Source organism: Bactrocera latifrons, unplaced genomic scaffold (genome assembly GCF_001853355.1).
Source record: "Bactrocera latifrons isolate USDA-ARS-PBARC rearing strain unplaced genomic scaffold, ASM185335v1 scaffold_139, whole genome shotgun sequence".
Lineage (NCBI taxonomy): Eukaryota > Metazoa > Arthropoda > Insecta > Diptera > Tephritidae > Bactrocera > Bactrocera latifrons.
In genome coordinates this window covers 42,043-62,191 of record NW_017534841.1, presented here as the reverse complement: position 1 = coordinate 62,191, position 20,149 = coordinate 42,043, and the positions used below count along the sequence as shown (strand labels likewise).

Below are 20,149 nucleotides of genomic sequence, written 5' to 3'. Positions count from 1 at the left end.
TTTGTAACACCTAAGAGGGAACGTCTGAGACCGTATAAAGAATATATACATATGTAAATAAATTATCAGCGTGACGAGTTGAGTCGTTTTAGCTATTTGCGTTTGTACTTCTGTCCGTGTATGTATTTACRTGAACTTGTCCCTCAGTTTTTGGAGCCGACGATGTGAAATTTTGCAACCCTCTTTTTCTTCCCTACAAGCCATTAATTTGTTGGATCCGCTGATATCGGGCCAATATAGGATATAATGAACGATCGGAATCAGATCCTTGTATGGAAGATTTTGGATTTGGATTGGATTGATATCCAAGGCAACGGTATGAACTCTGAAGATATTTTTATCCAGATTGGATCACTATAGCCTACAGCTGCAATACAAACTGGCCTGGATTTGCCGTTTTTTTGTTTATGTTCAAGTTAATTGTTAACAAATACGAAAATTAAATTTCTGCAAATTTTTTATTGATTATTAATTCTTCAAATGTTAAAGATATACAACATGAACTCTATATATTGGACAATGAAGATATATCTTTAAGCAARTTTTCTGTGCTTTCATTTACGAAATTCCGCCATTCTTGGCCAGTTATATAGTTAGATGTTTGGAGCAGTTTCTCAATATTATGCTTAGCATCATTTTCAATTTCTTCCGATAAATTTATATTACTTAATATACGTAAAAGATCGTCAATATTTTGTTTAAAACTGTAAAAAAWTGTGATTAGTATAATATTATATGCATTCAAAATTTAATTTATAAAAAAATTACCATTGAAATTGCTGGTGTTTTCGCTGATAAGCTTCATATTGCCAACCTAGTTGACGAGCAAGTCGTTCAGCGTTGACTTCAAGTTCCCACAGTGATTTGCGCTCGCGTTCTATTTCATTTATCATACTTTCGCCAATATCGCAAATTTTTTCAATATATGCATTGGCTGAATTCGAACCGATACTGGTCTCAATCTGGTCTAAGTGTATATTTAAATTTTTATTATAAGAGGCAATCATATCCGTAGACTCTGTAATATAAAGATGACGTTAGGGTATAACMTAAGTATATCTTAGTGAATTTCTTAAACAGAAAAGTAAACTTTATTTGACAATATAATTTTCATAACATTTTATAAGATATTCTGAAAAGTTATTCAACCATAAAATACCTTGTAAGAGTGCTTTTGGTGTTGGTGCGGTAAAACTTTTGTTTCTTTGTATGGGACTATTCACGTTAACTTGGCTATTTTCTTCAACCACGGCTTTGGTTGTTGTTCTTGCAGTAATCCTCGAGGTGGCTTTTGATAGATTTAGCGGAGCATTCGTTGAAGTTGCTAAATTTACTAAAAATTTTCGCTGATGTATAAAACTATCTTTCTGTGTGATTACCGACGTYCCGGTGTTGGTAACTTGACATTTGGTAAGGCTTGTGGTTTTTCGAAAATTTTGCAACGGTAATTGTGGCGTTAAGAACACATGTTGCTGTCTTTGTAAAGGCAGTTCCAAAGTTCGTGTTAAAGATAATTCTCTATTGTTATTTGAAAATGTGGATTGCTCACTATCACTATCGTTTTCAGATCGCGAACAATATATGATACTTTTATTCGACTCCAATTTGCTTGCAYAATCCATTGGAGCTGGAGTTTTTGATTTAGTGGGCAGCGCGTGGATAGTGCCCGTTTGTGATGTTGCTTTTTGCGTTGAATCTTTATCCGATTGACGTTCAGGCGATAGACACATATCAGAGATATCCAAAGTGGGAAAAGTCGGAAAATCACTAAATTCGTCATAGTCGGATACGTTGTTATTAATGCCATATTGGCTCATATCCTGACGGCAGTCCTGAATATCATCAACCTGCTCTTCTACGTTCAATTCAGTACCAATTGCTGGCGCAGGCAAATTTGGYACTGTTTTGGGTATTTCACATTCGTTTCTTTCAATATTTCCTAATGGCAGAGCCGTWTCTTTGTTGAGTGCCTCTGTGTTATATAATTTTCGTTTGCAACCGACAGCATCGGTTAAATTTTGCTGTGTTGTCAGGCACATATCTATCTCCGATGAAGTTATATTTTTATTTATGAGTTTTACTATTTCTGGTTGTTGAACTTTTGATTGGGTTATCCTTAAAATTTTCGCTGCATCAAATGGATCCTTATGAAAAAATAAGTATTATACACAGACCTAAATTTTTGGAATTATATACATATATATATATATTAATGATTTCCACAAAAACTAAATCACCTTACTGCAATTAAATTAATAAATACACTAGTTTACAGTCATTTTTCCACTGTGATAAAAAAAAAATAGCCGGTTTTAAGTAACCGGAACGGATTCTGATTTTTAACGCCAAGGACCATCAACTCAGCACCACGCCTTGAAAATACTTMACGAATGTTTTCTGTCGCTACAACAACAAAATATTGCAAAAATAGCTGCCCGCGATGACAAATTTTTGAACTCAAATTCGTAATCAGGACACTTCAAATATCTCACAGACCTCGTAGCATAACGGTCGTAAATTTTTCCTACAGATTTGTTGAGTACTGTTATTGAACAAAAACTAGATTTCGATCGYTTAGTTAGTATGGCAGCTATATGCTRTAGGGGTCCGATATCGGTAGATACAAAATTTCAGATCGATATCTCATAAACTGGGGGACTAAAATAKCATGTTGATAATTTTTATATACATTTTGTAGGGTCTCCGACGTTTCCTTTTGGATGTTACTAACTTCGTGACTACCTTAATATACCACGATCTGGGTATAATTAAATCAAGTTAAATTTGAACAGTTCTCAGCATTAAGAATTAGTTAAAAAAGTTAAACATGAAGTAATTTCAAAGCATATAAAACTACTCCTGCAATATGCTGCGAATTTGGGCCTCTTAAGTATATCGAGGTGAAAATAGGTTAGGTCATACATATATGTATGTGTGAAGTGGTTAGTAGTTAAAGAGACATCCAGAAATAATGTTTTATGTTTATTCAAATACCCAAAAAGTAATATAGATTATTTAAAACATATTTGTATGTTTTTGCAAATCTATATATTAAATAGAAATTTTCTTATTTTCTTTGAGTTTTTATACTTACCAGCGTTTTCTCTGCACTGGGTTTGGTGGACCTGAGGTTGGTAACGACAAGTTGTCCTTTTTTTTTAATACCACGCGGTAATGCATTTCTAGGTCGTTTTACTTCATTTTTGGTATTCTCATTGTTAAATGGATGACGTCGAATTCTAAAGTTACGATATGATTTCCCTGGCTCGGCATCGCTTACGGTGAAATCCTCATAAATATTCGTATTTAAATTAGGTAACTCCTCTACTATTGTCGAATTTGGTAAATGATGGTTTAAATTAGCACTAACTTCAACAGCGAAGTGACTAGTACATATGTTTCCATCAATTTTATTAAGTTCTTGGTTCGAGTATAACATGGGCTTAACTTCATTAATTTTTTTCATCTTATTTATAGATGTATTAGAACTTTTTTGCTTTGCATTTCTGCATTAAATATATAATGCGAATATATAATATAAACGAAAGAGTAAATCAAATAATGTTCATGCTTAATACAAACCTGGTACTTCGTGTGCGTGAAACTCGTTTAGTTTTGTTGGGAACATAATCAGCGTCGGAGTTGTAGTTCTGAGTTTTAAAGAAACGTTTCCGCGATTTTTTGGCATTTTCATTCAAAGGGTTTGTAGATATTTGTGAAGAAGTTTGTGTTTCTGAAGTGGATGTTGAGTAATTAACTATTTTCCTTTGTGTACTACGATTACGTGTATTTTTTGACAGGTCATGATCAAATTCCTTTTGCAAGTTTGGTAAATGTGGTAGCTGAAAATTAAAATTTTCGGTGGAATTAGCTGTTTTATTATTTGTATTGCTGACTTTGCGTTTTTCATTAGTTTTCTCGTTATTACTCTTAGGTAGACCTATTAAAATTTCATAACTTTTTTGAAATTGTTTTGAAGTTGTCTTCTTGTTTGACTTTCCGCTTCTAATGTCTAAAATATAAAGAAAATATTGGAATATTTGTTGCATTTTTCTTACTTAATCCGGATTTGCTGTTATTAACTAATATTTCTTCATTTCTACCTGTAATTCCTTCTTCAGGTGAAATATTTTCCTTGTTCTCTAAGTTGTCATAATCATTCCTGCCTTTGTTTATTTTGCTGCCAATCGCCTTTTCGGCATCTTCAGTACTTGAAAGTGGTGTGGATATATTATGGGGTTTAACAAATGATGAAATTTTGTTGTGCAGATTCGGCAGAGGGGATTCATTAAAGTATTTCAAAATAAATTCATTTTCCAATAAACGCATAGCTTCATCTCTTGGTATAATGATTTTAGCTGTTGTAATGTGACTTATATCAGGTAAATCACTAGTTTCCTTAAAAATTTGTACTGGTGCTTGAAAATGCACGGTGAGTGTTAAGTTATTGCTAATTATTGTTTAGAGATTAAATTTAATAAGTAATTAATAAGTAAAATATTTTACTTATAAATCGGTTAAGATATGAACTTACAGCGATAATTTAGTAATTTTTAGACTCGCAGAACAGTTTGTATATATTGCTTTGGTATTTGTTTGGCAACGCCCACTGAACGAGAGGGTACGTGGACAGTAATTAAAGTCTATCCAAAAATTGTCTACATTCTACGAAAAATTAATTATTGAAATGTATTATGCTCCTGATATAAGTAACTTACCAAAGGCTTGAAAAAATTTATATTTTCTCCGAACTTGAATGATTTGCAACGAAATGAATAAACTAGAATATTTTTTGCTAAATGCATGTTATAAGTGTTCAAAAGATCCCTTGCCGTCTAAAAATATTAAATTTGTATTTAATATTATATAAAATTATTGGGATTTTCTTATTGTTTTCAAATAACTAAACGCGAATACCTAAAAATCATAAATTCATTATTAAATAAACATTTCATATTACGTTTTCAAATTTCGCAGTATGGAAATTAGCAACAGCTATGGCAGCAGTTAATTTATCTTTTAAAACTGATTTGTCTGCGCAACGAATACTATTGAGYTCATTTTGCAGTCGCTTTGGATCTACACATTTTAATAACATTGTCATTAAACGCAATGCCAACAATTGTGTGTTAAAATCGCCGACAAATCCAATGGGAAACCAAATGCAAGCTCTGTAAATCGCACAAACGAATTATTAACTTAACTTCGAGGAGCCACAAACATATACATACATAACACCGGTTTCGAATGTGGCCAAGTTTTCGAGAACTCCCGGTCGTAGGTTAAATAATAACTCATGTATCATTTCCAATAATTGGTAGTGATAAGAGATTATAGCCTTTGTTTTGTATTGCAAACAACCAATAATGTATGTGATTGCGGGAGGCACTACTTTTTCAAACTGTCTGCGCATTCCATCATGTTGATTTGTAAGGTTGAACTGAATTTTCTAAAAGTATAAAATTGTGACATATGTCTTCTTCTAAATAAAATATGAATGTTCTCTGTATATTTATTTACCAAAAATAGTTTAGCCCATCTTATAACCAGCTCATAAGCTTCCGACTGCTTATGTTGCAGTGCCTCCTCCAACACACGAAATCCCAATAGCATATCATAAAATAACTTAGATTTCTAAAAAAAATAAGCAATTTTGGAATTAATCARATGAAATTATTGTTTTCAAGGTCAAGAATACCAATTTTTTCCTTGCAATTAGCATTTCGATTTTCTCTACTGCTTCCGTTAAGTCCGCAAAACTGGGCGGCAATTCTGAGAAAACTCCGTCTCTCGATGTCATTTCTGTTTTATTTAATTATTTAAAAGTAAAGAAAAATAATTGCTGGATATTTTAAATATTTTTCAGATGTTATATATTTTTATTTATTTATTATTCAGCTGACTTTAATTTTAACAGTAAAATAGGAAACTTAGAGGCAAAGGAAATGACAAAGAAAATTATTATTTTACCAAATATGGGAAGCACTTACTTATTTTGAAAGTTTTATTGATTTGGTAACACAGATTAATTTTACTACCGTTCACATTAGTGAGATCATAAGACAATTGAATAAAATTATATACTTTGCCATTGTTATGGTATTCATAGAAATAAAGATAAGTGGCATTAAATTGGAACTTGTTTTAATAATCCAGTGATCGAAATCAAGAGTGAGTTGCAATGTAAACGATTTTTTCAGAAATCCGTTACAATAATTATTGTGGAGTAGGAACATTTTCTCGTGGTACCACTGTACATTCTTAGCTGTGTTCAGATGACCGTCAAATATTTCATACGTCAATTTCCATATGTTTTTTATTTACATACAATTAAAAAAACGCGCAAATTCAAATCTAGAATTAAGTAAGAAAATTGTAATGATTTTTTATTTTTATTAGTATTAAAATAACACTAAACCTCTTTATCAGTAATATTTAATTTACACTGTTGGCATTAATGTCGAAAAACACACGAAAGGTTAAATGGGGCTCTCCTGAAATAACAACTAAACGAAAATGTTTGAATACAAATTTTAAGAACAATGTACATCAAACCGAAAATCTTTTTGTGTCAGATGAGGAGGAGGACAGCTTCTTCACAGTTTCGAAACTAAATTCTGCGAATAATTATGAAGACGTTTCTAATGTACTTGAAAACAAGAGAAATTCGGTTTTACAGACCCTTGAAAATGATACTAGCTTGTTTTGCGCACAGATGACAATGGACATAAATTGTGAATCAACAATACTTGCAGTACAGACGAATGTTAGTTCCCAAATCAATGACTTCAAAGAAGACACATTTTTGTCTAAGTCTGTATTGGATAATGTCATGTCCAATTGTAAAGAAAGTATGCAGCATGAGAATGAAGCAAATCGCTTGTTTTCTAATACAACCACCGATAACTTAACCGTTTCCGCGGTGGAAAATTTACTTAATGAAACTCCACTTGAGCTTTTCGGTAGCCCTAATGAGCACTCAAGCACAAATGAACAACCGGTGAGAAATGCCACCATAATAAGCACAGATAGCAGTAACAACTTTCATGTAGATGACAGCATATTTAATACGATCAATTTGCATAGCGAAAAAATTGATGAAAGTCAAAGACAGTTAAGGATAGATGATACATTTTTTGCAAATATTAAAATTGATGATTTGACGAAAGATGAAGAAAATGAAGTCTTCACTGATATGATGATTGATACTGAAAGTGAACAAAACTCCCAAAGGTTTTTAAATGACGTTGCAATATTTAAGGTGCCACATGCACCACCGTCAATTAAAAACAAAATAAAWAATGAAGAAACTACAAATACTATTATTTCTGCAAGCCAATACATGGTAAACAATGATTTCGCAAATGCGACTGTTCTGACGAATCTTTCACGTCTGGACTGGGACTCGCAAGTATTCTCTGATAAACTTGAAAATAATTTTCCTAGTAGAGGAGATTTTTTTGGATTACCGGACAGAGTGAAACAAATGATATTCGCACATAAGGGAATACAAAACTTATATGGTTAGTAATTTTTGTTTTACATATTATGGAATTATGTGAATAATAAAGTAATTACATATTAAAGAATGGCAAGAAGAATGCTTAAATTTACCAGCCATTCATATGCGCAAAAACCTAATCTATGCTTTGCCCACAAGTGGTGGTAAAACACTAGTTGCTGAAATATTAATGCTACGAGAAGTCTTGTGCCGCGAAAGGGATGTGCTATTCATATTACCCTACGTATCCATAGTACAAGAAAAGGTTAAGCACGAATACCTAATTTATATATTATTGGCATGAAAATTATTAAATATTTCTATTTAGGTCAGTGCAATGTCCCCATTCGCTATAGCCATGAACTTTATTGTGGATGAGTATACCGCCGGCAAGGGAAAATGTCCACCAATGAAACGGAAGAAACGTAAATGTATATTTATAGCGTCTATTGAAAAGGGTGCCGTTTTGATGGACAGTTTAATCGAGGCACAGCGCGCTGATGAAATAGGTTTGGTAGTAGTCGACGAATTACATCTGATAGGTGAAAAAGGACGAGGAGCCACATTAGAGGCTCTGCTTACCAAAATTATGTTTATAGATGGTAAGTACTTTATCAATATGTTTTATAATTGCAGGCGTATTTATATGTATGGTTTTATTTACTACAGTTAATATACAAATTGTTGGAATGASTGCAACAATTGGAAATTTAACAGAGGTTTCCACCTTCTTAAAAGCAGATGTATATACACGAAGTTTCCGGCCAGTGGAATTAAGAGAATATATAAAATGTGGCAATGATATATTGGCGATAAACTCAGCAGGAAAAACGTTGGAAGAAGTATTTGTTTACAATCGAAGCGTTGATTATAAAGTAAGCTAGCATTATATATTTATAGAGAGCATGTGATTATAATTTTACTATCATTTTTCAATATWTAGTATAGTGAATCTATGTCACGTTGTGATCCAGATCACTTGGCTGGATTGGTGGCAGAATGTGCACCCGAACACTGTGTGCTTATATTCTGTCCTTCGCGTAAAAACTGTGAAAATGTTGCTTTGCTGTTGAGCCGTATTTTACCAAAGTATTTTATTTATCTAAAAAAATAAAGATAATTTCTAACACATTTCAATTTACGTAGAAAGTTTTTGCAACACCGCAAACGTGAAAAGCAGGATCTTATGGACGCATTGGATAAAGTGTGTGGAATGCTTGGTGATGTTTTAGCTAAGACTATACCTTATGGCATAGCCTATCATCACTCCGGTCTGRTAATGGATGAAAGGAAATTCATAGAAACTGCTTATCGCTTTGGCGTTTTAAGTGTCATCTGTTGCACCTCGACTTTGGCRGCTGGTGTTAATCTGCCCGCAAAACGTGTCATAATACGTGCGCCTTATGTGGGAGCAGAATTTATGACACTCTGTCGCTATAAACAAATGGTCGGACGCGCTGGACGTGCCGGCATGGGCGAAGCTGGTGAAAGTTTTCTAATAGCAACTAGCCGTGACAATGTACGTGTTGGCGAAATGCTATTTTCACCAATGGATAAGGCCATCACTTCTTTAGACTATGAAAATTGTATTGGATTACAAGTATGTGAAAATTTTATTTATTAATTATAAAATTAAAATTTACTTGTATAAAAATCGACAATTCTACAGAGCTTGGTGTTAAGTGCCATAGGTTTGGAAATTGCCGCCTGTCGTTCGGATTTGTATCGTCTAGTAGGCAGCACTTTGCTAGCTGTGCAAGCATCTCAACTACAACTTTCCACCGAACAAATGGTGCTCCAACTAATCCGTGAAATGTTCAAGCATAAAGTTTTGGAATTATGCTCAACGGCGGCAGCTGCRCAACGTAATACATCGAATATACTTACCACACAGGATGTAAAAAATTCATCCAACCGTACATCACAGGAGCATCGTCGGCTTTTCATTAGTAAATCCACACGCTTCCAGCTGACAAATATTGGTCGTGCGGCCTTTAAAGCTGGCATTGACTATCAACGGACCTATGCCATACATGCCGAGTTRAAATTGGCACAAAAACAATTAATTCTAACTAACTATGCACACTTGTTGTATCTCGTTGTGAGTTTTAATTCAAATTCAAAAGGTGATGAACTATTCCAAACCGACACTAATATCCTTTATCGCGCATATATGTTGTTGGATGAACCCACACAAGCACTGTGCCATCTACTCGGTTTCACCGAAGCAATTGCTGTTAAAATGGCAAAAACCTTGTCGGTTCAAGGACCGTTAGAAGTGAAATTAAATCGCCTTTATAAAGTGTTGATTTTGGTGGATATTTTAAATCTTACACCTATACATGTAGTAGCGTCCCGTTATAACGTGGAACGTGGCATGTTGCAAACGCTAATCAATCAGTCAGCCGCTGGTGCCAGTGCAATAGTGCGTTTATGTGAACAATTGGATGACTTTTGGTGTTATAAAGCACTTTTCGAACGTGTCCTCGTAAAATTAGATCGTTGTGGCACAATAGAGCTGGAACCGTTGCTTGATTTGCCAGCCGTTAAAATAGTAAGTAAATGAAATCATTAAGTAAGCAAATATATTTTATCTGTTATTATTTGCAGAATCGTGCGAAACAACTTTATAATGCGGGTTTTAAGACCGTCGAAGATATAGCCAAATGCAAACCTATTGATTTAGTAAGATGCGTGGAGCATATGCCAATGAAAATAGCAAAAGAAATTATCTCAGCAGCTAAGGTAAGCAAAATTCAATTTCCGATTTTTTTTTTTTGAGCAAGATTGATTGGTGCAAGATTTTGCTCCAAGTATCCCAAACTTAACTCGCAAACATGGTTAGATCGCTGAAATTACAGGCCTTGGCTGATAAACTCTTCGTTTATTATTCGTTTTCCTTTTTCATGCCTAAATCTCGTGACCGTACATTGTTTCGTTTATGTTTTTGTTTTGTAGATTATATTAATGAAGAAATTGGACTATCTGGAGGAGGAAGCTGAAGCCTTGAAAGTTTGTCTACAATAGCCCCGTTATAACACTCAACGTAAGCAAATGATACAGGCATTACTCTTATAGTATATTACTTTATTTTAATTTCACTTTTACTTTGTTTCATATTCAATTTTCGCTTACGCTAAGCGACACAAAGTAAGCATATTTACCCAAAATTTAGAAAATACCCTATCATTACTATTACTATAACAGTGTAATTTTCGAAATTGTCAACATAAAATTATCATTTTGAAACAATTTAGTTACATTATCTCGCACTATAAAATATTACGCAATTTTTTATAACAATTGTATTGCATTCAACTCAGTACAAAATAATTTACAAAGCATAAGTAAAGTATTTAGCGAATTAGGGGCACAAACTAAACGAAAACACGAGTAAAMCAGACATTTTGTATATGTTTAGTATAATGTGTGTACGCAATAATTAAAAAACTAAATTAAACAGAAATAAAAAGCGAATTCATTTAATTATGTTTGTATGTATTTTAGGTGACAAAATTTTATAGAATTCTGTCTTTGCTATCACGAAAATTGAGTATTTAATTATTTATAAGTTTTTAGCTTAGTTTACGCATACAGTCAACCACAACTTATTACCGCACACATACATGTGTATGTACATACATATACATATGTATTTTATATTTTTGATGCTCCAACTAGCCACGTCGCATGTTTTCACCAGCATATTATATCCTGTGGCCGACGAACTGCTGTTATGCGCTGCCCTCAATTTTGCTCACCAAGGTGTTGACATTCAGCTATTCGAGGAGTATAAGTCTTTTTTATTGSATTCCAAGGTATAAACGATGAGTGTGAATATTTTCATACAAAGATTTTTGTTATCAAGTCGTTGGACGTGTGCTGTGAGTTTTGTGTGCGTGGTGCTGTTTAGTGTGGCTGTCATTAAATACACTTATATACATTTCTAGAGAGACCTTAAAGTGGAATGAATAGCAAAATTCTTATTATTGCATAAATATTTTTGTATTTTTCGAAACGGAAACTGATTTCAATATAATTGCTATGAACCAAGTGATAAAAAGCAACGATATTGCATATTGCAGTAATGAGCGAAGATGAGCGAAAATATGAGCGCAAAATAATTATTATTTGAAGCCTTATGGTTTGTTCATAAACAGGTAAAGAAAGCTTAGAGTTGCACAATGCAAAGTAGAGAAGTTCAGTAGTTGTTTTTGTTTTTGTAAAATTGAAAGAAAAGGTACATATTTAAATTATAGATAATAATTTTTGTTATTTAAAAAATCGACAGGCAAGTTAATTATGTCAAATGCCAACAAGCAATTGATAATACCCGCATACTGCGTACACAACAAAGTTGCATTTTGATAATTTTGCATTGCTTTAAGTCAATTTGACATATGTAAGTATAGAGAGCCTGGCTTGCTTCATATGTACATATACAGATATGGTGAAGAGGAGCACCTAATGGATAAATGAGTGAAATGCGAAATTATGCAGATCTCAAATTAGTACTGAATAAATAATTTTTGAAAGCATGCAAAATGATTTGCAATTCATTAGAATGCTCTGAAGACATACATACATACATTACTTATATACATACAAACACACATACGCATGYATGCAAACATGTATGTTTCGTATGTATTAAGGATAGTCAATTATGTATGTGAGTATGGATAAATTGGCCATGATGAATACATAATTGCGCTTGTTGCTAACCTTTAGTATTCCAAATCATCATAGAAATGTTGGGCTATTCTCATGCCGACGCCTCTGTAGTCCGTTCGGCTGGAGGAATACGGCTGTGGCGCTGCAACGACCGCGCGCCTTCGGATATCTGTTGATGAGAAATACGAATCATCACTATTGTAGTCGTTATAGGCACTTTGCTGCTGTTGTTGTTGTTGTTGTGTTAATTGTTGTCTACTTTGTTGTTGTTGTTGTTGTGCACGCAAATGTTCGGTCTGATGATGAATCTGAGTTTGTAATGATTTGGAATTTGTTTGTGGTTCAAAATGGGTTTGTGGTGTTTGACTAAGAGATGGAGTGATTTGTGATTTAGTTTGATAACCATTTAGTTGTAGATGTTTATGTTGTTGGTATTGTTGTTGTTGTTGTTGTGCACGCAAATGTTCGGTCTGATGATGAATCTGAGTTTGTAATGATTTGGAATTTGTTTGTGGTTCAAAATGGGTTTGTGGTGTTTGACTAAGAGATGGAGTGATTTGTGATTTAGTTTGATAACCATTTAGTTGTAGATGTTTATGTTGTTGGTATTGTTGTTGTTGTTGTTGTGGTGGTGGTTGCTGATATTGATTATTGTTATGGTTATTGTTATTGTGATAGAGTGTGGGTGATTTATTGTTATTGACAAATGTACCGACGCCCGTCTCCGATGCGTATGCATGCTCAAAAGCGCCATTGTGAATCGTCGGATGATTGCTGTGATGCGGCGAAAGCGGTTTAAGCGTCGGATTGAGTGCGTCATTCAACGTGACGTCATAGTCGGTTTCGTAGAGCTCATCTAATGTGATTTTAGGTTGAGGCTCTGGTCGCGCCTGCGATGCCGGCAATGCGCTACGCGGTGGCAATGTAGTGCGATGAGTTTGCGTTATATGTAGCTCTCTATCTCGTTCACGTTCACGTTCACGTTCACGTTCACGTTCCCGTTCGCGTTCGTATCCGTTTGTGTCATATAAGTGAGAATTACTTAACGTGGACCCTGAAGCACTACCCGAGTCACGCAATATCGGTGCACCATGTTCGAGTAGACGCACACCGGATATTGTGGAACCCATATCGATGGGGCTAGTGTCCGTTGTATGCGAGCTGAGTGGCTTCAGAGCCACACCAACCGGTTGTAGGCCACGTGGCAGGTATGGACTACCACCGCGCGATGGTAAAAATGGACGCTTCACAACACGTACCGTTGCAGTGCGTCCCGTGGGTGAGTGACCGGAACCTTTGCTYAATGTAGCGGGTGCCGATGGTTCCTCCTCCTCCTCCTCTTCTAATTCACCATCAGATGCGACATCTTCGATTGGTGCCGCTGTTGTCGTACTCGTTGTGGATTGTCGCAAACGTGCGTTACTACCAATACGAGCGCGATTTACACTTACACGATTACGCTGTTGTGGTTCAGGTTCATGTTCGTCCTCATAAACATCTTCTTCTTCGATCGGACGTCGCGGTTTTTTAGTACCTTTGCGTGCGGCTGCCTTTGGTCTTAACCGGTGCGCCGGCCGCAGTGGTCGCTCTTCGTAGTCATCGTCGACAAAGTCGACATCTTCAGCACCACGACCAACGGCGGGTCCAAATGAACTGCGATTTCTCGTGTTATAAGGACGTTTCCGACTGGTAGTATGACTGTCGACMGGTTCATCAGATGCGCCAACGGCACTCTCGTAGTATTCTTCATCTGCAGTGGAAACATGTTTCTTCTCTGTTGTAGGTCGACGAATCGTTGTACGCGAAGGCTTCTTTATTAAGGGYGTATCATTGTGATTACGTCTCTTCGAAGTGGGTGCTTCTACCTCTTCATCCAATTTACTGTCTACAACGCGTCTACGTGGTGGAACACGTTGTGGACGTACATCGTCGTAGAYTTCGTCCTCATAGTAGTCATCTTCGCTTGCGTGTGTGGCTTCGGGACTGGGAGTCGTTCCAGTTTTCTGTATGGGATATTGAAACTTTTTCTTCTCATTCAGCGGTACAGGACGCGCTATACGTGGAGGTGCTCGTGGTCGTGCATAAACAGAACTACTACTCGCCTTYGGTGTGATAAATTCGTCCAATGGTTTGGGTGTCGTTTTTACTTTAGGTGGTGCTTCTTCTTCGGCAGCCTCCTCCTGATCGGGTGCATTGGCTGGTCGCTTTTCRAAATCATCCAAGTCATCGCTGTTTGCGGCCGATGTTCGCTTCTCATTACTCCTACGTCGTCCATTTAAACGACGCGGTGGTGGATCTACCGCATCAACTGGATCTGCTGATGGCGTAATGCGTGATTTATCTTTCCTTCCCGACTGTACACGGTCGTCACTTAAACTGCGACGCTCGTCGCCACCTAAACGACCCCCGACTGTCGTAGACTTACGACCACCAATCTTTCGTCGATCTGACGCTTTGTTTCGTGTATTGGGTCTATCATATTTGCGACGATCAGTATCGTAATCCTCTTCTAATTCCTCTTCATCGCGAAAACGATCCCGCGAATTATGACGCCTTCAGAGAGTGAAAAAGCTCGATTACGGCATGTGTTCAATATTTATTAATTATTCACTTCTTACCTTGGTTTATCGTCGCTGTAGTCCTCTTCATAATCTGTCACTGGCTTCCGCTGTCGTGGTCGTGGCTTGCGTCGACGATTCAAACGTTCCTCATAATAATCATCTTCATACACTGCCGCCGGTTCTTCCTCCTCATCATAGTAATAATCATCCACCGGGCGACGATTCACCGGACGTCTTAACGGTCGCAAAGGTCTTACCAGCCGTCTACGTGGCGTTGGCGGTGGCGCCTCCGTACTGCTTGTTGTCGTCGTTTTTGGCGTTGTGGCCATGTAGAGATCATCATTTCTGTGATTAAATTACAGCTATTATAGATATATGACATATTTAGAGTTTAATTTATATACCTATTCCAATAATTCTTCGAACCTTCACAATCGACATCAGACACAAAGTGACAAATAAATGTTCGCTGATCAAACGCTGTAAAATTGGCGCAGAGAAAATCATGTCTGATACCATAAACACAGTGGTGATATACCTGTAATTGAACAAACGCATTAGAGGAATATAGATATAGGTATATATAGATCTGATTGCTATATCGGAGGAATAAGAASGAATCCATTCATTTTCGGGAAAAAGTTAGAAAGATAAGGTTCTATATTAAAAAAATTTTCAAGCAGTTTTATGATTGCTTGACTCAGTATTGTTAGAGCTCGCGTCAAGGATAAGTACAAGTGAACAGAGCAACAACATATATCAAAAGCCACCACGAAAAGACACTGCCGCTATGTCTGCATTTGTTATCTCCGCAAAACAATTATACGTATGTCGTAAACTGACCATGGGCAACACGAAAAACTCCGTAAGGATCAGGAAGGATCTCCCAGAGCAGGAGGAAAAGGAAGACCTCCACTCTGTTGGAAAGAAAAGGTGGAGAAGGACCAGGCTACACTTGGAATATCYAATTGACGCTAAACAGCAAAAAAGAAGAGCGACTGGGGCAAAAAGCAAAAAGAACATAGCAGATGGTTGCTGGTGACGAAAAATAATGGCGAAAACGGTCATAGTCGAATCGCGAAGAGCTGTCGCAAACGGTGGCCAAGCCAAGATTCATAGTCAAGAAAATTTCGCTACGAGTTTGGTGGAATCGCCAGAGCGAACATCGTGACCCGCCGAGGTTCTGGCGATAGCTATGTTAAAAGGTTCTAATGTATCCGGAACTGGCACCAAGTGACTTTTCTAGTTTTCTGCTAATAGAGACCAGGATTTCTATGAAAGTGGYATTATGAATTTACCTTCAAATTGGTAGAAATCGAAATAAACGGTATACGAAGAAAACATCTTCTTTGGTGATGAACAACTTTTTGAATCTCAAAAAGCAAAACTATTAGTTTTATAGATATAAAATATTCCCCTTTGCATGTTTAACATCACGAGAGGATGCATCAGAACACAAAAAAGTTAGTCAATAACTATTTAATGGATTCGGCTCTGTGTGTTTCCATTTTTCTGCTCACTTTTCGAAGAACCTGTGCATAAATCGATTTGTTGAAGAAATTAAAAGCCAATAATACAGACTGAACAAAGGATCAAGCAACTGGTATAGTGGCATAGGCATCCTTTCACTCTCTTAYATTAAAGCCTATTTGGTTACTTTATTGCTGCTTCCACATACTTGTATAGATTTTTTTACAAGAGAGCAGAGCCCAAATAAATCGACAAAAAAAGTGGCGAAATGTCGTTTTTAATTATTAGCTTTGTGCTTTTACTTACCAAATATGAGAGAATTTAAAAATGATATTATATAATGATATTGTCAACGTGAAAATTCTTCATCTASTCCAGCTCAAAATTGATACGATATTGCAAGTTCAGCGTTAAAATCAGAAAAAAAATAGAAAACCTGTCGATGTTATGATTAAATATRAAATATATTCGGATTAGCAAAATACCTAATTAAAAACAACAATCAAGCAWGAAAGGTAACAAACTAAATAAAAAACAGTGTGTGAACAGGTACACAAATTTTGAGGTCAAGATCAACATGCTAGCTTGTTTCGGACATAGTCAGTAGCGRGTTAGCAACTACCGAAACGACAGCAGGCAAATTTGTACTTTTATTATTTACTAAGTTTATGTGAACGCATAACAACAGTTAAGTATAAACTGATATATTTGCACAGATTTGTGTTTGCTTTATTGTGCAAGCGACAGACCGCTGGTGGTAAGTTCGAGAAATTTGTAAAATCACGCGTGAAATTACTAGACATTAACCAGTGCTATTTCAGCAAACCAATACTGTTAAGCTCCACAGTCATACCGTTTTATTTTGGAGATAATTTCGGTTTTTCTTTACCTAAAGCTTGCTGTCTTATTAAGCAATGAAATCACTGTGATGATGAAAATTAAAAGAGATTTGTTTATTACCTCAATGAATTAACGTTTAATGTTAATGCTTTCGTTGTTTTTTATCAATATTTCTTCAACAAAACATACTCATATGCATATGTAAATCTTTCACACGTAAAGTTAATGGGTCAAGGTCATCAGCAATCGCTCATTTGATAACTTTTCCATACATACTGGCATAAATATCTTTCTAACTCATACATACAAACAGTTGWAGGTCACTTATAATTATGTTGTGCCATATTGTTGAGCTTACCTGGCACTTATGTTCAATGGAAGCGTAGAATCCGTCATGCAGACCATCGCATTTGAAGTGAATATCGTCCTCTGGCGGCACAGTTGAGAAGAATGGATAGCTCGACAGATTGTAACTGTGAATTTAGTATACAGAAAATGTTATTAAACTTGGTAGAAATAGTGCGAAWGCGCGCGAAACTTACCCACGCAACTCGCGTGGTAAATTTGGATCCCAGATATAATCGATTTGTGGTATGCCAGTTAGCTTGGAGTTTTTCGTTGGACCCGACGCCGAAGTATCAGACTGAAATTTGAGTTAAAGGCTGGTAAAAATAGATATTTTATATTCCTTAAAAATAAAAATAATCGTAATAAAAAACGATTAATCTAAATATGGAACGTATAACTTAATAAATAAGACAATTACCTAAGACGCTAACACGAATTAAACTTAAATTTATGTTAAAGGCAATTTTAAAACTATTATCATTAAAAACAAATTGTTTAAGCCAGGGTTGCAAATTGTTAGATGTGTATAAGAGACAGGTACATATACAGATATGGTGAAGAGGAGCACCTAATGGATAAATGAGTGAAATGCGAAATTATGCAGATCTCAAATTAGTACTGAATAAATAATTTTTGAAAGCATGCAAAATGATTTGCAATTCATTAGAATGCTCTGAAGACATACATACATACATTACTTATATACATACAAACACACATACGCATGYATGCAAACATGTATGTTTCGTATGTATTAAGGATAGTCAATTATGTATGTGAGTATGGATAAATTGGCCATGATGAATACATAATTGCGCTTGTTGCTAACCTTTAGTATTCCAAATCATCATAGAAATGTTGGGCTATTCTCATGCCGACGCCTCTGTAGTCCGTTCGGCTGGAGGAATACGGCTGTGGCGCTGCAACGACCGCGCGCCTTCGGATATCTGTTGATGAGAAATACGAATCATCACTATTGTAGTCGTTATAGGCACTTTGCTGCTGTTGTTGTTGTTGTTGTGTTAATTGTTGTCTACTTTGTTGTTGTTGTTGTTGTGCACGCAAATGTTCGGTCTGATGATGAATCTGAGTTTGTAATGATTTGGAATTTGTTTGTGGTTCAAAATGGGTTTGTGGTGTTTGACTAAGAGATGGAGTGATTTGTGATTTAGTTTGATAACCATTTAGTTGTAGATGTTTATGTTGTTGGTATTGTTGTTGTTGTTGTTGTGGTGGTGGTTGCTGATATTGATTATTGTTATGGTTATTGTTATTGTGATAGAGTGTGGGTGATTTATTGTTATTGACAAATGTACCGACGCCCGTCTCCGATGCGTATGCATGCTCAAAAGCGCCATTGTGAATCGTCGGATGATTGCTGTGATGCGGCGAAAGCGGTTTAAGCGTCGGATTGAGTGCGTCATTCAACGTGACGTCATAGNNNTTTAATTTTAAATCCAAATTGTTTGGCATAATTGAATGTTAAAGTGCCTCAACTACTGTAGAGTATTGAAGATGTTGGCTTTATACGAGTCTAGTTCAGAATGCTGGACTAGGAAGAAGAAGCACGAAAAAATATAAATTCAAATTTATTTTAATTTTTAATTTTTAATTGCATTCTGTTTTTTTTATCCTGTACTTGGACTTAAAATGTTATTTTTAAGTTTTCAACCCTGTTTTTGGTAAAAAAATTTTGAAAATTATTTTTAATTAAAATTTTCGGCATTACAAACTTAATTTAAAGTTTAATTAAACTAATTTTTTAATGCATTATAGCACTGCTGGTTTCAGCTAATATAAGAAATATATACAACTTATCAGTGGATTTTTATACTACTTGCYGATTACAAAAGACTTAARCCACGAACTTGGGTCAGAATTAAATATGTAAAAGGTGTTTTTCTTTTTTACTTTTCTACAAATTATAAAAAAGTCACTACAAAAGTAGGCATATAGAAATTGATTAGTGTTGAAATTCAGCAGTCTTCAAGAATTTTTTTTCTTGTAAAGGCTATCGGCAACAGTGGAGCTCTCTAATTATGAGATATTTTCTTTTAAGTAAAGTTTGAAAATGAAAACGATGTATATATTTTTATTGGAAAAAATGCTAGGGGTAACCAAATTTTTACTTGATAAACAGATGTGATATTAGTTTATTATTAAAGTTCGTCTACAGAGTCTTTAAGCAAATTTTTTCGAATGGGTTGAACTTTTCACTGCACCTTCTAAAAGTAATGGTCCAAAGAATACTATTTTTCATAATACAAAACACACAAAAAATGCTAAAATCGACATAGTTCAAGTACGATTTTTAATATTTTCAGATTCTCATTTTTCTATATTTTTATTTTTTAGGAACTTAAGGGACCACCAACATATTTAGCAGTGAGTGTAAGCCACTGTTCGAAGTATTACTCATTTTAAATACATAACAGCGGAATTCAAAAGAATGTTTGGCTTTAAAAGTGAAAAAAGTAAAAACTTTCGCCACCTAGGTGAAGAAAGGAACGTAGACTTCTATATTAGTAGATGTATATAAAAGGAGAATGAAGAAATTGGCACACAAAACAAAAACTGAACAAAAGCAGTATGTATGTACATACGAGCATAGAAATATGAAAGTCAATTAAATTTCTAGGTGTGATGAAATATTAATGTAAGCATATTTATTTTTACGTACACACCTCCATATACATATATACATATACATATATATATACATGTATATTTATATAATATTTTACAAGGTCAATCA

General features: G+C 35.2%; 3 protein-coding genes across 11 annotated transcripts in view; 1 reads left to right on the top strand and 2 right to left on the bottom strand.

Moving 5' to 3' along the window:
- Positions 1-505: 505 nt before the first annotated feature.
- Positions 506-5,846, bottom strand: LOC108965329. The gene is made up of 12 exons (XM_018927658.1): positions 5,699-5,846; positions 5,521-5,634; positions 5,232-5,449; positions 4,961-5,171; positions 4,719-4,835; positions 4,535-4,665; positions 4,104-4,450; positions 3,583-4,012; positions 3,095-3,506; positions 1,160-2,144; positions 769-1,018; positions 506-704 (listed from the first exon to the last, which is right to left on the bottom strand). Exons 1-12 carry the CDS (start codon positions 5,798-5,800, stop codon positions 506-508), a joined length of 3,516 nt encoding a protein of 1,171 aa, XP_018783203.1. The 5' UTR covers positions 5,801-5,846.
- LOC108965330 (helicase POLQ-like) lies at positions 3,650-10,987 on the top strand. 2 transcript variants are annotated; one of them, XM_018927660.1, is made up of 10 exons: positions 3,650-3,701; positions 6,430-7,523; positions 7,588-7,766; positions 7,830-8,103; positions 8,171-8,376; positions 8,445-8,590; positions 8,648-9,101; positions 9,171-10,055; positions 10,112-10,246; positions 10,460-10,987. In XM_018927660.1, exons 2-10 carry the CDS (start codon positions 6,458-6,460, stop codon positions 10,526-10,528), a joined length of 3,414 nt encoding a protein of 1,137 aa, XP_018783205.1. In that variant the 5' UTR covers positions 3,650-3,701; positions 6,430-6,457; the 3' UTR covers positions 10,529-10,987. The 2 variants fall into 2 exon arrangements, with proteins under 2 accessions (XP_018783205.1, XP_018783204.1); XM_018927659.1 differs by lacking the exon at positions 3,650-3,701 and adding an exon at positions 6,277-6,364.
- The window catches only part of LOC108965331 (general transcriptional corepressor trfA), a 26,155-nt gene continuing 16,988 nt past the window's right edge, over positions 10,983-20,149 (bottom strand). For 5 of the 8 annotated variants that reach the window (XM_018927663.1, XM_018927664.1, XM_018927662.1 and 2 more), the window contains exons 5-10: positions 17,589-17,689; positions 17,405-17,519; positions 15,141-15,274; positions 14,794-15,081; positions 12,227-14,728; positions 10,983-11,457 (exon numbers count right to left, since the gene is read on the bottom strand). In XM_018927663.1, coding sequence (XP_018783208.1) covers positions 12,229-14,728; positions 14,794-15,081; positions 15,141-15,274; positions 17,405-17,519; positions 17,589-17,689 — 3,138 coding nt within the window. In that variant the 3' untranslated portion in view covers positions 10,983-11,457; positions 12,227-12,228. The remainder of the gene's footprint in view (positions 11,458-12,226; positions 14,729-14,793; positions 15,082-15,140; positions 15,275-17,404; positions 17,520-17,588; positions 17,690-20,149) is intronic. The other 3 variants (XM_018927667.1, XM_018927668.1, XM_018927669.1) reach the window with 3 other exon arrangements.